Genomic DNA, 14,390 nt, shown 5'->3' on the forward strand with positions numbered 1-14,390 from the left:
CAGATTTTCGGTAGTTCTCGAGAAGCTTCTTGGAAAAAAATTTTTAAAACTTACAATTAAAAAAAAAAAGGAAATCTAACTTTTCAATAGTATTTTTATGGAAAAAATAATTTTCGATGTTTGATATCTAACTTTTCTAAATAGTATGTTTTAAAAAAAAATAGAAAACAATTTGCTACTTTTATTCCTTATAAGTTTTAAAATTATAATTATTATTAGGAAGTTTAGATATTTTGATAATTTCTTTTAAAATTTGATATATTCTAAAATTTTTTAAAATTTTAGATTTATATAGCAAATTTTAAAAACGTAATAGAATTTAAATCATTTCACTCTCTATTATTTTTTTAAAAACATTTTTAGTGTTTTTAAAATTTATAACTCATGCAATAATTTTAAAATTTTTAAAAAAATTATATTACTTTCCTTTCAATTATTTTTTAAATATTTTTAAATGTATAACTATTATAATAATTTTTACTAAAACTATTACATAAATTTATCCAAACATCAGACCAATTTGACAACCCATCTATATTTTTAATGAACAAGTAGTCCCCGGGGCAATGGTACAACGGTAGGACATCCAGATTGTAACTCAGGGACCCGCGGTTCGATCCCTAGCTACAGCGTATTTACAAAAATTTTCCTCCAAATGGAGAACGCAATCAAAGGATACTGGGCATCTGGATTAACCGCCGTATGCGCTTCCCGATTTACCCTGGTGGTCGGTGGGAAACTTCCGTGGGACCGGACCGACCACCCCAGAGATGTGGCTACTGGGATTATCATTTTTTTTAATGAACAAGTAATTTATTTGAGTGAGTTTGAATGTATTTATAACAGAAGTGTCATTTTATCATTTTAGAAAGAAAAAAAAACTATTAATGATTCAAAAAAAAAAATGCTCTTGTTTATTTTTACCCTTTACTCTTCAATTGAAAATTTAAGGGTGGCATCGACTTAAGTTTAATATTTTCTAATTTGATAACTTATTTGAAAATTAATATTTTAATAGTAAATTAAAGTTTGCATAAACAGAAAGTTTAATCAATGTCGTACACAATTGTGTAAGGTTTTTACTCTGGTCTTGCAAGTAGAACAAACCCCACTTCAAACTCAAGAGAAAGACACCAATGAGAGGAAGACCCCAATGAGAAAGCCTTCCAAACTCAAGATAAATATAGTGTCCCACTTCTTTTGAGGACACAACAGGAGAAAACAAGAGGTATTTTTCCTCTGTTTAATGGCAGGTCATTTATTTAATAAGGTCCCAAACAAAGCACATGATGTATCCAGTCAAGCTTTACCAAGTTCCTCGAGTTTGTTGTTAATTTGAGCTTCGTTCAAACCATCTAAATGAACACATCTCTCAACGCCGGCGTCTTGCAGAATAACCAAAATATTAGCCAAGAATCAAACACAAAATGACAGATAGCAAAATTCTCAAGGAAAGCAAAACTCCAACACTGAAGGGGTACATATATGAGTTTCCGACTAAATTGCAAACATGGCAATAACAAAGCGACCTGGAAATATCAAACAACTTGAAAATGAAAATTTCCATGACTATCGTTTTAAAAACAGCCAAAGCTATCGGATGTGCAGCTACATGCATAATCAACTTTTTACTATGTCACTTATGATTTCATGCAAGATTCAAAATTTCTAAGTGTCAAATTTCTAGCCATTGACTAAAACAATGCCCAAATGCAACACGTAATGTCAAAACAAATCAGAGATCAAATGAAGAAGAAAAGAAATCATGGAAGAGAAGATAATTACAAATCTAAGGATAAGTAAGTATCATTCCATACCGAAGAGTGCTAGGGTTTTAAGATCGTGTTGTGTTGACAAAAATTATGAAAAATGATAAGCATTGCTTAAATACTTCTCCATGTGTTATAACGTACCGAGGCACATAGACTGTTACCACGACAGAATTTTCATCGGCATGATTGATCAAGGTAGCACAAGAGATAAGTATAAAATTGCTGTTTAAATGTTAAGATGGAAAAAAGAAAATGGTCTGTGTATGCAAGTCCTTGTAATAATGTTTATGGGATAAAATGGTCTATGTCATTCATCGATAATTGCACTTGTAATACTTGGATTTTTTTTACTTGATCATAAATCTTGGCAATGTATACCAACTTTTTGCTCCATGATTAAAAACTAATTTAGGGTCAATATCAAAAGGTTTAATCTCATTTCAATCAAATCCTAAGGATAATACATGAGTTATCTTGTGTCAATACAGTACAAAAAAATGGAATCACAAAAAGGAAAAATGGTCATCTCCTATAGTTAATTCGAACCCTTATATTCTAAAAAGATATGCCTAAATCCTTTTAGGGGAAGTAGTTCTACAACTGTTCATCTTATAAATCATTTGCCTTCTAAAATCTTCAGTTTCAAGAGTCCACTAGAAACACTCCCAACATTTTATCCAAATTTACACATTACAAATAATCTTTTCTTTAGGATATTTGAGTGTGTGTCATTTATTAATGTGCATGGTCAAAAAATTGAGGAAGCTAGAACCAAAGGCGATGTGTATTTGTAGGTTATTCCTCAACGCAGAAAGTGTACAAGTGTTTTCATCCTCCATCAAAAAAGTTATGTGTCAACAAACGTTCTTCTTACTGAACAACTGCCTTATTTCACCATACTTTATCCTTAGGGGGAGAATTCCATATTGGAAGATAAGGGTGGAGGTTTTTGCTCGACTAATCATCACCTCTAATGTCTAAATTAGTATCCGTCTTCATGCCAAATCCTATATTTGAATCTATATCAATCATGTGTCTAAACCTGTACCAAATCCTATACCTGATCCCGTGTCTTGAATCGTGTGTTTGAATATATGCATGAAAATCTCAACTTTGTCATTGAGACTGGAGACTTGACAAGACCCACTTGAGGAAAAAGATGGTTATTCTTGAACTAATGCAAGTCCAAGAATCCAACCCAAATCCTTAAGATGAGGTAACAATTTCTAATTCTTCATTACAACTTGAAAATTGAATCTCATGTAGGTGATGAGAACCTAAATCCTAAAGAGTGCACAAAACCACCTTTATATCCTCTTGCAAACTTTCTATCTTCTCAACATTTTTCACCATCACATAAAGCCTTCTTGGTTAACTCGAAGACCATTGTCATCTCTACCACCTTATCCAAGGCATTATCGATTAAGAAATGAAAATAAGCCATGAATGATGAAATAAAAGTAATAGAAAGGAACAAGCTGTGGGCATTGGTGAAGTTGCTAGAAGGAAAGAAACCTATGGGTGTAAATGGGTCTATATAGTGAAATATAGAGCAGATGGATTAATAGAAAGGTATAAGGCAAAGCTAGTAGCCAATGGCCATACTCGAACCTACGGGATTGATTATCTATACTTTTGCTCCAGTTCTAAAAAAAAATTGTGTTAGAATTCTCCTGTCATTGCTAACTAATTAGAGTTGGGAGATACAACAGTTTGATATTAAGAATGCATTTTTCCACAGAGAACTAGATGAATAAATTTATATGAAGGTCCCACTAGAATATGGAAATAATTTGAATGCACATTTTGTATGTAAATTGAAGAAAGCCTTATTTAGACTAAAGCAATCACCGCAAGCATGATTTAGTAGATTTGTGAGAGTTATGATTGTCATGGGGTATCAACAAAGCCAAAGGGATCTACATTATTTATTAAATAAACTTCTTTAGGGAATCACAAGGCTCTTAGTATATGTTGATGATATAATATTGGTAGAAAATGATGATAAGGAGAGATAATGGTCGATGGAGTTTGAAACGAAAGTACTAAGTTGAAATACTTCTTTAGGATTAAGGTGGTTCATTCTTAGGATTGAGGTGACTCACTTTACACCAGACATTTTTATCTCTCAACAAAAATATGTTATATATTTCCTTTAAAAAAAAGGAGCAAGACAATATACACGCCAGCAAATTCTCCAATAGACCAAAATTCAGACTTAGAATGACAAAGGAAGATGTCACAGTAGATAAGGGAATCTATCAATGTCCAATAGCAAAATTTATTTATCTGCCTCATACATAGGATACACACTAAATGTGATTAGTCAATTCATGCATAACCCAAAAGAAGCTCATCTGCAAGCAGCTCACCGAATATTACAATACCTCAAAGGAACACCAAGAAAAGAGGGTATTCTGCTTAAAAGAAATGAAGGTTTGGTGCTAAAGGCATATAAGATGAGATGCTGATCATATTGGGTCAGTGATTGACAAGAGGTCAACTACCGGATATTGCACTTTTCTTGGTGGTAACCTCATGACATGGAGAAAGAATCAGGTTGTGGTAGTGGATATAATGCACAGGCAAAATTTTGAGCAATTGCTCAAGGTGTTTGAACTACTTTGGGAAAGATTACCTTAGAAAACTTGAAAATTAACTACGATGGTCCAATGAGACTTTATTGTGATAATAAGTTTGCAATTATCATAGCTTACAATTTGGTACAACATGGTCGAACAAGGCATATTGAAATTGATAGACACTTCATCAAGGAGAAACTAGAGAGCAGGATGATTTGTACCCCTTACATATCTACACATGGACAATTTACAGTGCTTACTAAAGGGTTAAGTAGCTCAATGTTTCCAAATATTATATCCAAGATGAGAATGATAAGTATTTATTCACTAGCTTGGGGGGAATGTGGAAAACATTATTTTGTAATCATGTATATCCTTAACAATTAAACTTTAAAAAAAATGTAAATCATGGGATGATGATTTTGCAAATTTGCAAATTATGTGATATATCGTGTAGAGTTTTTATTGAGAAAGTATGATATTTTATGAAAAATAAATCGTGTTATCAATCTATAAAAAGGAGTTAGGATCCTATGTATTGAATAAGTTTTGAGGTAATACAATTTTCAATTTCCATTATATTATAATATCTTCTATTAACATATGAGGTGCATCACATCACAATCATATTCACTGAATTAAGCTCATCTTGTGTCTTTCCGACACTTTTAAAAAAACTTGTATTATTTAATAGTTTCACTCAAAATTCAATAATTTATAGATAACTAAAAAAACCACTTATAATATATTAATTTAAGTGTTCATAGTTAAGAAAAGTTGAGAATTTTGATTTTTCTAAAAGAAAAAAAATAAATTATTTTTTTAATATATATATACATAATTTTAAAAAAAATTAAATTTATATTGATGTTTAACTAAAAAAGTTTATTATGTTGAAAAAAAATAAATGGATTCACTTTTATTTGCAACACTCGTCCTTCAAAGCTTATACAATGTCAAGGAGTATCACAAACTATAAGATCCCTATAATAAAGTGTGGAAATTCCAAAGGATTACTGAGGCCTAAAGGTTGACAGGAACCTAAGATAAAGACAAGATCATCAACTATAGATGATACTAATCACCGATCTCCTCAACCTAGTCCTCTTTGGTCCCGTATGCTTGAGTAGCAGTTCATGACTCTCAAAGTAATCAAGATGTGTGTAGATCTACCTAATTCCCTTCCCTTGGACATCTATCCAATTCTATAAAACAATATTTTCAAGTCTTTTTTTTCTATTTCTATACAATTTTCAAGATTATATATGAGCTAAAAGACCAAAGTGATTTCATGTAACATTACATGATTAAAAGGAATTGGTAATAGAAGGCCAATGTAATTCCATGAAAAGATGGCATAGTTATATAGAATTTGTGGTAAAAAACAGAGGTAAAGACATGCTAAGATGAAGAGTATATGCAATAAAATACACAGTAGTAAACAAGAAAACAAAAACATGCATGAATGAACAAATTACGACAGATAATACACACACAAAACTCACATGAAATTCACAAATAATCAAGTTCTACATCTCACCAGTAAATTAAAGATAGAAAATAAGATGTGATAGTGAAAGAAATGTATGAAAATTTTGAAGAGCAATAATAAAAAGATTCATTAATAGTCAGGGCAATGAATCAATATTTATAAAGCTTTTAGAACCTCCAAAACAATTGTCAGCTAAAATAATCGCATAAATCTATAAAAGAACACAGCCTTTCGATGACCAATCATGTAATGTCCCCGAAAAATTTTAGTTTCATTTCAGCATTGAACATGTTTATTCTAAAATATTGGTATATAATATATACTCACATTATCTATCGATACTATTCGACCTGTAGTAATCATTACTCATTTAATGTAATAGTTACTTTGTATGCATGAATAGTTTAATACATAGTTAATAAATTGATTTGATCACACATATTTCTTGTTGATATTGTTGACTTTGAATTGATACTTCCATTTGTTGTCATGTTGTTATTGCCTCCATGTTGATAGGTGGGAAGAAACACAAAACCATACAAGATTCAGAGATAGAGATGGATTTGTGGCAATGGTAACCCTATTGAGACTTGCTAAGTTGCTAATGGTTATATCTGGAAGTGACCTTCAACTATGCAAGCGAAAACTGTCTTTCATTGGATGGTGTTTCGTTGTCATTGTGTAGTGCATCAATCTCATTTTGAGTGGGGATAAATCCTACCTCATTTTGAGTGATTTTGGTAGCATTGTTGCCAACATATATAGCTCTGAATAATGCTTTTGTCAGGACTTTCTTTTCTAGTATAGCCTAACATGTTTATTCTTGTTTTATTGTCTTGTTTAATACATATGTGTTTAGATTGATTATTACATTATTACTGATTATAGGGGTTTGTTTGGAGCGCTTCTTGGGATAGTTAGTGTTACAAGCCTATATTCTTAGCCTAGCCAAAAATGTTGGTTGACCAAAACCTATTGTTGGTTGACACATGTTTTCCAAGCACAAGTGGTCAACTAAAACCTATTATTGGTCGACCAACACTTCCTTATTAGTTGACACTTTATTCCAAATCCATTTTTGGTCAACCAATTTTCATCTTGGTCAACCAAACCTCACTATGTTGTGTATAGGTACTTTGTTTTTTGGTGTTTAGGTGTGTTTTTTGGAAGCATAACAAATCAAGAGGCCAATTTGCCTTGTGAAATTAGAGCAAACATGATTGAGATTATTAATCTTGAAATCCATAATCAAAATTACTCAAAGACATCATATAAAAGATAATCAGCAATTTATTCCAAACTTACCGAATTTCATGATGCATCAAAGAGGCTCATTTTATAAACGCAAGATAGATGAAGTTCTCTTCCAATAAATTAATAGCGTGGATAAGTGACATAGCAAGCCATAAATATGTCAGTTAATCAAGACTAGTTAGATTAAGCCAAAAAGATTATGAAAGAATGCAATAGAAAGCAAGAAAAAAAAAGGAAGAAATAAGAAGAATACCACTGGGGAACAATGAAATTTTACATATAGACGAGAATCAATAAAACAGTTGCATACTAAGATGATAAACAGCAAGCAATGCCCCTAATTTTGAGATTGGAAACAATCCAAGATACTCTTCATTTCTCAATTAATAACTGAACCAATCCACTCAAGGCTGAAAAATAAAATTTACATATATTTATTTTCAGTTGAAGTTTATAATTATCTAAATTATTGATTAGTCATGGATTCGAATGAATTTAGAATTTTTTTTTCTTTACGGTCATCCTTATCTTATGATCCAGTCTTTAACTAAGAAATACAATATCAACAACAACAACCAAGTCTTATCCCACTAGGTGGGGTTGGATATATGGATCATTCTATGTCATTTGGCTCTATCCCCTGCTATATCATCATATGTATTTACATAAATTTTATCTTATTTTATTGTTATTAACCAAGTCTTTTTTGATCTTCCTCTTCCCCGTTTGATTTACAAAGTTATTAAGAAATCAAAAAGAACAATAAAAGACACCAAATACATGAAGCAGAATTTGCATTCAATTGAGCCGTGGACGTTAATGTCCGTTGCAATACAATTTCATTGTTTTGTTTATCATCGCCAAAATGAAATTAAATAAAAGACTAGCAGAATTCATCAAGAAGTTCAGCGTAATAAAAAAATAAGCATACTCACCATATCTCGCCCAAAGCTGAGGCTGAACTCCCCTGCATTCGCGGATCAAGATGGGGAGTTTGGGGTTCAGCGTCTTCAGATCCTTGTAATTCGCGTGTAGAAATTCCCTGTAAAACCAAACCCAAAAAACAAAAAAATACAATAAGAGATTAAAAAAAAAAAGATAAGGTAAAAAAACTAGCACCGATGGCGTCTTTAGCTTATGAGTACAAAGTGACTACCGGGTCTGAGCACTGGCCGGCGAAGTCTGGCAGAAAAGGAAACGAAGCTCCTTCAGATTGCGCGACAATTGAGCTTTCCACGCCATCCTCTCGCCAAACTGAAATGCCCTTTCCAGAGATCGAAAACCCTAACAAAGAAAATTGACGACGCCGGCCGTAAAAGACCTCAAAAAACGTACTCTGAAATACTCCCACTTATAAAACTAAATTTCCATCAAAATTTATTTATATTAAAAAAATTAGAACATAGATGACTATTAAGAGCCATAATTTATTTTTAAGAATATTAGACTTTAACTAATATTTAATTTAACATCAAAATAATTAAAATTAGCAAATAAATAAATTGACTAATAGCTCTTTAAATTTTATTATTAAATTCAATTTTAATTTTTTATATCTTAATATTCAACTAGTGAAATCAAAATGGATCCAATGGAACATGATGCTGGAATGAGCACAACACCAACTGCATCTAGACAGCTCACCACAGGGGCCCTAACTCTATGCTAACACAAACCCTAAAATATAATATAATATTATATATATATATAGGAATGAAGAAATAATTTCAAAAGAAGAATTTGAAAGCTACTCAGGATGAAACAAGCTCATTTTGAGAGGAAACTAAGTTGAATAACAGAATCTTGTTAGCATTTCCAACCTTTTATAACCAAACAAATAAAGTACTTATGGCGATAGATGACAATGATTCATCATTCAAAGAGGAAAAAGATAAATTGAATCAAGGGGGGACTTTTCTTATTTTGAATCACTATTAGTCTGTTTAATAAATTTTTTAAATGAACAATTAGATAAATATAAAGAAAAGCTTAGTTTCATAGTTAATTTTGACAATTTTCATGATAGGAAACAAATTAACTCTTTGAAATTAATGTCAGAAAAGTTTACTATTAGATCGCATTCCCTAAACATGCTAGTTAGTAGTTAAAGGGTAAATATTAGTAAAAATGGCCTAGGATTTACAATAACTAAGGACAAAACACTATTAGAATAGTAGCTAAGAAATGGATACTTAATCAGTTTTTTTTATTAATCCTATTGGAGACAGGTGCATAATTATTCTATGATTGACATAGTATATATAAGCACGAAAATGCATTTTAAAAAATATTTTCAAAATTTAAAAATTAAATATTTTCTTAAAAAGTTCATGAATTTTATTAATATTTTATGATTATTTTTTTCATATTTGTACCAAAATTAATTTTCAATATGCATTTGAAGAAAAATAATATTCTACAAAATTTTATAATATGAATTTTCTTTGTAAATTCTTAAAATTTGACATATAGGTGACAATCAAGTAAATCAGGAATATCAATCAATTAAGATATGACTAATAGATGTGGCAAAAATTATATAGGTTTCTGATTTTACGTTTTAGGGTAAACTTGATTTTAGATAAGTTTAATAGACTATTTAAGATTGGTAAAGTATTTGATGAATATTAAATGGGACAGACAAAGGGTTAAGTTTGTCATCGTCTTAATTTTTTTTTAAGCAGTGGAAACACTTAGTTAAAATTAAATTAAGTAGCGGAAATAAAGTTAACTTAATTAGATTAAGTAGCGAAAATAATGCTAAGTTAAAGATCCATTAAGCAATATAAATAATGATGCTAAGTAAAAATAGATTAAGATAGAAATAATGCTAAATTAAAATAGATTAAGCATAAAAAATGGTGCTAAGTAAAAATAGATTAATCAATAGAAATAATGCTAAATTAAAATAGATTAAGCATAAGAAATAATGCTAAGTTACATAGGATAAACACAAATTAACTAACTCCCCGAAATGTATTTTTCTAATTTAGGATAAATCGAATAATTTTAAGTATAATTTTTAAAGTTTTTCAAAATAAGCTTTTGCAATATATTAAAGAATCTTTATGAAATCTTTTAAAAATATCTTCAACCTTCTTTTGCAAAAATATTTGAAATTCCCTTTAAACAATATTTTTTAAAAATATTTAAAAAATGATTTCAAAAAATTTTGCAAATATTTTTAAAATCTTTCTAAAAAATATTCTCAAAAACCTTATAAAATATTTTCCAACACCTTGGTAAAATAGTTTCAAAATATTTGGAAAATATTTTCAAAAACCTTTGTAAAATAAGACATTAATTTCAAAAAGAATCCGTCAAAAATCCCTCTTTTAAAATCCTTCGAAAATCTATTGATTATTTTTTTGACAATCTAAACGAGTTTCACCCAATTAATTTTAAAAGCAAATGATCTTTTCTTAATCAATCTATTTATTTCAACGATACATTAAGTACCCCACCCATAGAAATAAAAAAGATTTATGCGGATTTAATATCAGCGGTTGATTCATTATTTAACCAGCAGAATTTTTGTCTCAAATCCGCTCAGATCTGTTTTGTCTCATTGGGCAGAGTTTTTGTTTTAATTAGTTGGCATCAATTATTCGGTCCAGGTCGATTAATTTTGAATCGATTTCATAAAAAATTTTTTTTATCGATTATCAAAGTAGATAGTAATAATAATGATCTAACAGTTTAATATTTTTAAATCAATTATTTATTAAAAAAATTCATATGATAATATATCGTAATGGAAGCGTTCCGCCGTTGCACAGTATCCGAGAGCCACTGGGCTAATACACCTGAATACCCGTTTTATTAATTAATTATCTCGAAGACTGAAAGACGTTGACGCTTAGCGTAAAGAAACAGTACAAACCCTTTGAAAAGAGAATGTCGACGTGGTTTAATTCCTTCCATAAATGGAAGAAAAAAATATATATATTGGAAAAAATGAGGTCCTAGTGCTTCCAAGTATAGCAATTATACTGATTCGGTTAAGAGAATATTAATTATCAACATATTTACCAATTACCACCAATAATTGAATGATGTGCAGTGCCTTGGAGGAGGATCATCGGAAAGGTAGATCCACTCTCGAGCGGCTAAAAAACTAACATATCAATGGAAGAAGCAAACAGAGAAGCCACGAAGACCGACACATCGTCTTCGGGCAGATGAATAGAGGATAGAGATCGACCAACTAAACAGATCCACATCTTTTTCAGTAGATTTCTTTGTTTTTCAGATAAAGAGAAGAGAAAAAAAAATCTGGAAAACATCAGAGTATGAGAGGGCGCCCATGATACAACAGCTTAGAAAAGTCCATAAACACTATACATCCCATGTGATAATTTTATGATCATCCTCCACTCTCGCAGAGTGCAGTCCCCAACCCATAATTCTCCTTTTCTTGACTGAGCTCGCTGGCTATAATCGTCGCAGGTAATCTTCTTCATCTGAAGAATTTTATAGCGTTGTTGATTCAGGTACACATTGTTTGTGGCCTTTCCAGCTTTCTATTTGAGTCCGAGCTTCTTGTAAGTAATTTCTTGTGTTTTTTTTCCTGACCTTTTTTTAGTTTAGTTTAGTGAAAGCTTTTGCGGCAAATTCTTCTTCCATGTTTTGAGGCGTCTCTTTTGATTGATTTCTTTCTTCCAATCGTTCAAGTATGAGCATGTGGGAGTATGAGAGCGAGGCCCATGGCGGCCGAAGAGACCCCGGAGTGAGCTCGGTTGACTTCGAGAACAACGACAGCCTCAAGACCGATGTGTTCGAGCGCAGAGACCAGTCCTGGTATGTATCGATCTCATTCAACTGTCTCTCAGTAGAAGGAAGAGAAAACTTGTCTTTCTTTTTGGAGATGGCGCAAGTAAAATTGAACTAGCTAGATAATGAAACGATACAAATCTGGAATGTGCAGGTATGTTTCCAGCGATATTCCTAGCAATCTGCTGGTTAAAGTGGGATGTGTCAGCTTCCATCTGCACAAGGTTATCGAATCTTTTTGCTAATTTAGTTTCTTCTTTTCGTTTACTAACTTGTTTTGAGCGAAACAAAGAGCTAGCGTTTGAGACGATGAACTGTTTGATATATTCTTGATCGAGCGTTTGACGAAGAACTGTTTGATATATTATGTATGTATGTATTCTGGAATCTGGATGGCAGTATCCTTTGCTGTCGAGAAGCGGACGAATGAACAGGATCATCCAGGAATCATCGAGGGAAACTGAACCGAGCATGGTGGAATTGGACGACATCCCCGGCGGTCCGGAAGCGTTCCAACTGGCTGCTAAATTTTGCTACGGAATCGCTGTGGATCTGTCGGCCTCAAACATCTCCGGGCTCCGCTGCGCCGCCGAATACCTGGAGATGACTGAGGACTTGGAAGAGGGGAACTTGATCTTCAAAACAGAGGCCTTCCTCAGCTACGTCGTCCTCTCCTCCTGGCGGGATTCCATCGTGGTTCTCAAAAGCTGCGAGAGCCTGTCGCCCTGGGCGGAAAACCTGCAGATCGTGCGCCGCTGTAGCGAGTCCATCGCCTGGAAGGCCTGCGCAAATCCGCGGGGCATCCGGTGGGCGTACACCGGCAGACCTGCCAAGGCTTCTTCTAGCCCTAGGTGGAATGGGAGCGACTCCAAAGATTCGAACAGTCCCAGTCGGAGCCAACCGGTGCCGCCGGACTGGTGGTTCGAAGACGTCTCCATTCTCCGCATCGACCACTTCGTCCGCGTGGTCACCGCCATCAAGGTGAAGGGCATGCGGTTCGACCTCATCGGGGCCGCCATCATGCATTACGCATCCAAGTGGCTGCCGGGGATGGCCAAGGAACCCTCGGTGCCCGCCAGCGAGGAGTCATGGAGTGGTGGCACTCAATTAGGGAGTAGTACCGGACTCCACTTGATCATCGCCAGCAAAGAGGACTTGTCGAGCTCCCAAATTCGAGAGCAGCGCATGGTGATCGAGAGTCTCATCAGCATAATTCCGCCGCACAAGGACTCCGTCTCCTGCAGCTTCCTTCTCCGGCTTCTGAGACTGGCGAACATGCTGAAGGTGGCGCCGGCGCTGGTGACCGAGTTGGAGAAGCGAGTGGGCATGCAGCTGGAGCAAGCCACGTTGCCCGACCTCTTGATCCCTTCCTTCCAAAAGATGGATACGATGTACGATGTGGATTTGGTACAGAGATTGTTGGAGCACTTCTTGGTTCAAGAACAGATCGAATCATCCAGCCCGGGGAGGGAGCCATGCCTAGAGAAACACGGCATCTATGAGGCAAATCCAAGAAATGCAAGTGGGCCGACTGCCAAGAACAGAGTCGCCAGGCTGCTCGACAGCTATCTCACAGAGGTGTCGAGGGACCGCAACCTCTCCCTGACCAAGTTCCAAGTTCTGGCGGAAGCTTTGCCTGAGGCTGCCAGGACTTGCGACGACGGATTGTACCGAGCAGTCGACTCCTATCTCAAGGTAAGGATCGATGTACACATCTGTATGAATATACGGGTATCTATTATTGAATTGAATTGGCAATCTCGTGTGTATGCATATATATATAGGCTCATCCGATGCTAACAGAGCACGAGAGGAAGAGGCTATGCCGGGTGATGGACTGCCAGAAGCTGTCGGTGGACGCGTGCATGCACGCAGCGCAGAACGAGCGATTGCCTCTGCGCGTGGTGGTGCAGGTGCTCTTCTCGGAGCAAGTCAAAATCAGCAACGCCATCGCAAATTCATCGCTCAAGGAAACGGTGGAGTCTCATTTTCAATCCATGGTGTCCACGCGCCGGCAGCTACTGGAAGGGACTCCGCAGTCGTTCCAAGAGGGATGGGCCGCCGCCAAGAAGGACATCAACACGCTCAAGTTCGAGCTGGAGAGCATGAAGGCCAAGTACCTGGAGCTGCAGAATGACATGGACAATCTGCGGCGACAGATGGAGAAGGCGCCATCCTCCAAACCCAGCAAGCAGTCGTCGTCGCCGTGGACCACAGGGTGGAAGAGACTAAGCAAGCTCACCAAGATGTCGACCGAGGCGCATGAGGTTGGGTCTCGAATGCCAGGGGGGGCACCGGGAGGGGAGTCTGACAAGAAAGCCCAGAGGAGATGGAGGAATTCAATTTCATGAGCAAATTGTCCTTTCCTTTCTTCTTCCCTTTCTTTGACTTTTTTTTTGGTTCATCTTTATTCGCACTATCTATTTCTTTGCTTCCACAGTAGAACCGAACCGGCATCTCTCCGGAATCCCTGCATGCGCTTAATTAGAAAGGCGGTTTTTATTTTAGACTTCCTTT

General features: G+C 34.7%; 2 protein-coding genes across 4 annotated transcripts; one reads left to right on the plus strand and one right to left on the minus strand.

Annotated features, from left to right (window-relative positions):
* Positions 1-1,076: 1,076 nt before the first annotated feature.
* LOC141825345 (NADH dehydrogenase [ubiquinone] 1 alpha subcomplex subunit 2-like) lies at positions 1,077-8,432 on the minus strand. Of its 2 annotated transcripts, none has more exons than XM_074712729.1 (3): positions 8,257-8,431; positions 8,036-8,142; positions 1,077-1,385 (listed from the first exon to the last, which is right to left on the minus strand). In XM_074712729.1, exons 1-3 carry the CDS (start codon positions 8,340-8,342, stop codon positions 1,300-1,302), a joined length of 279 nt encoding a protein of 92 aa, XP_074568830.1. In that variant the 5' UTR covers positions 8,343-8,431; the 3' UTR covers positions 1,077-1,299. The 2 variants fall into 2 exon arrangements, with proteins under 2 accessions (XP_074568830.1, XP_074568831.1); XM_074712730.1 differs by lacking the exon at positions 1,077-1,385 and adding an exon at positions 7,152-7,209 and having other exon boundaries at positions 8,257-8,432.
* Positions 8,433-11,246: 2,814 nt separating this feature from the next.
* LOC141825097 (root phototropism protein 3) lies at positions 11,247-14,390 on the plus strand. Of its 2 annotated transcripts, none has more exons than XM_074712491.1 (5): positions 11,247-11,644; positions 11,775-11,900; positions 12,028-12,097; positions 12,273-13,568; positions 13,658-14,390. In XM_074712491.1, the coding sequence occupies exons 2-5, from the start codon at positions 11,776-11,778 to the stop codon at positions 14,222-14,224; spliced, it is 2,058 nt and encodes a 685-aa protein (XP_074568592.1). In that variant the 5' UTR covers positions 11,247-11,644; position 11,775; the 3' UTR covers positions 14,225-14,390. The 2 variants fall into 2 exon arrangements, with proteins under 2 accessions (XP_074568592.1, XP_074568591.1); XM_074712490.1 differs by having other exon boundaries at positions 11,247-11,549.

The sequence above is a fragment of the Curcuma longa genome, chromosome 3 (assembly GCF_044706935.1).
Source record: "Curcuma longa cultivar G26 ecotype Majalengka, Jawa Barat chromosome 3, ITB_CL_G26_1.1, whole genome shotgun sequence".
Classification (NCBI taxonomy): Eukaryota; Viridiplantae; Streptophyta; class Magnoliopsida; order Zingiberales; family Zingiberaceae; genus Curcuma; species Curcuma longa.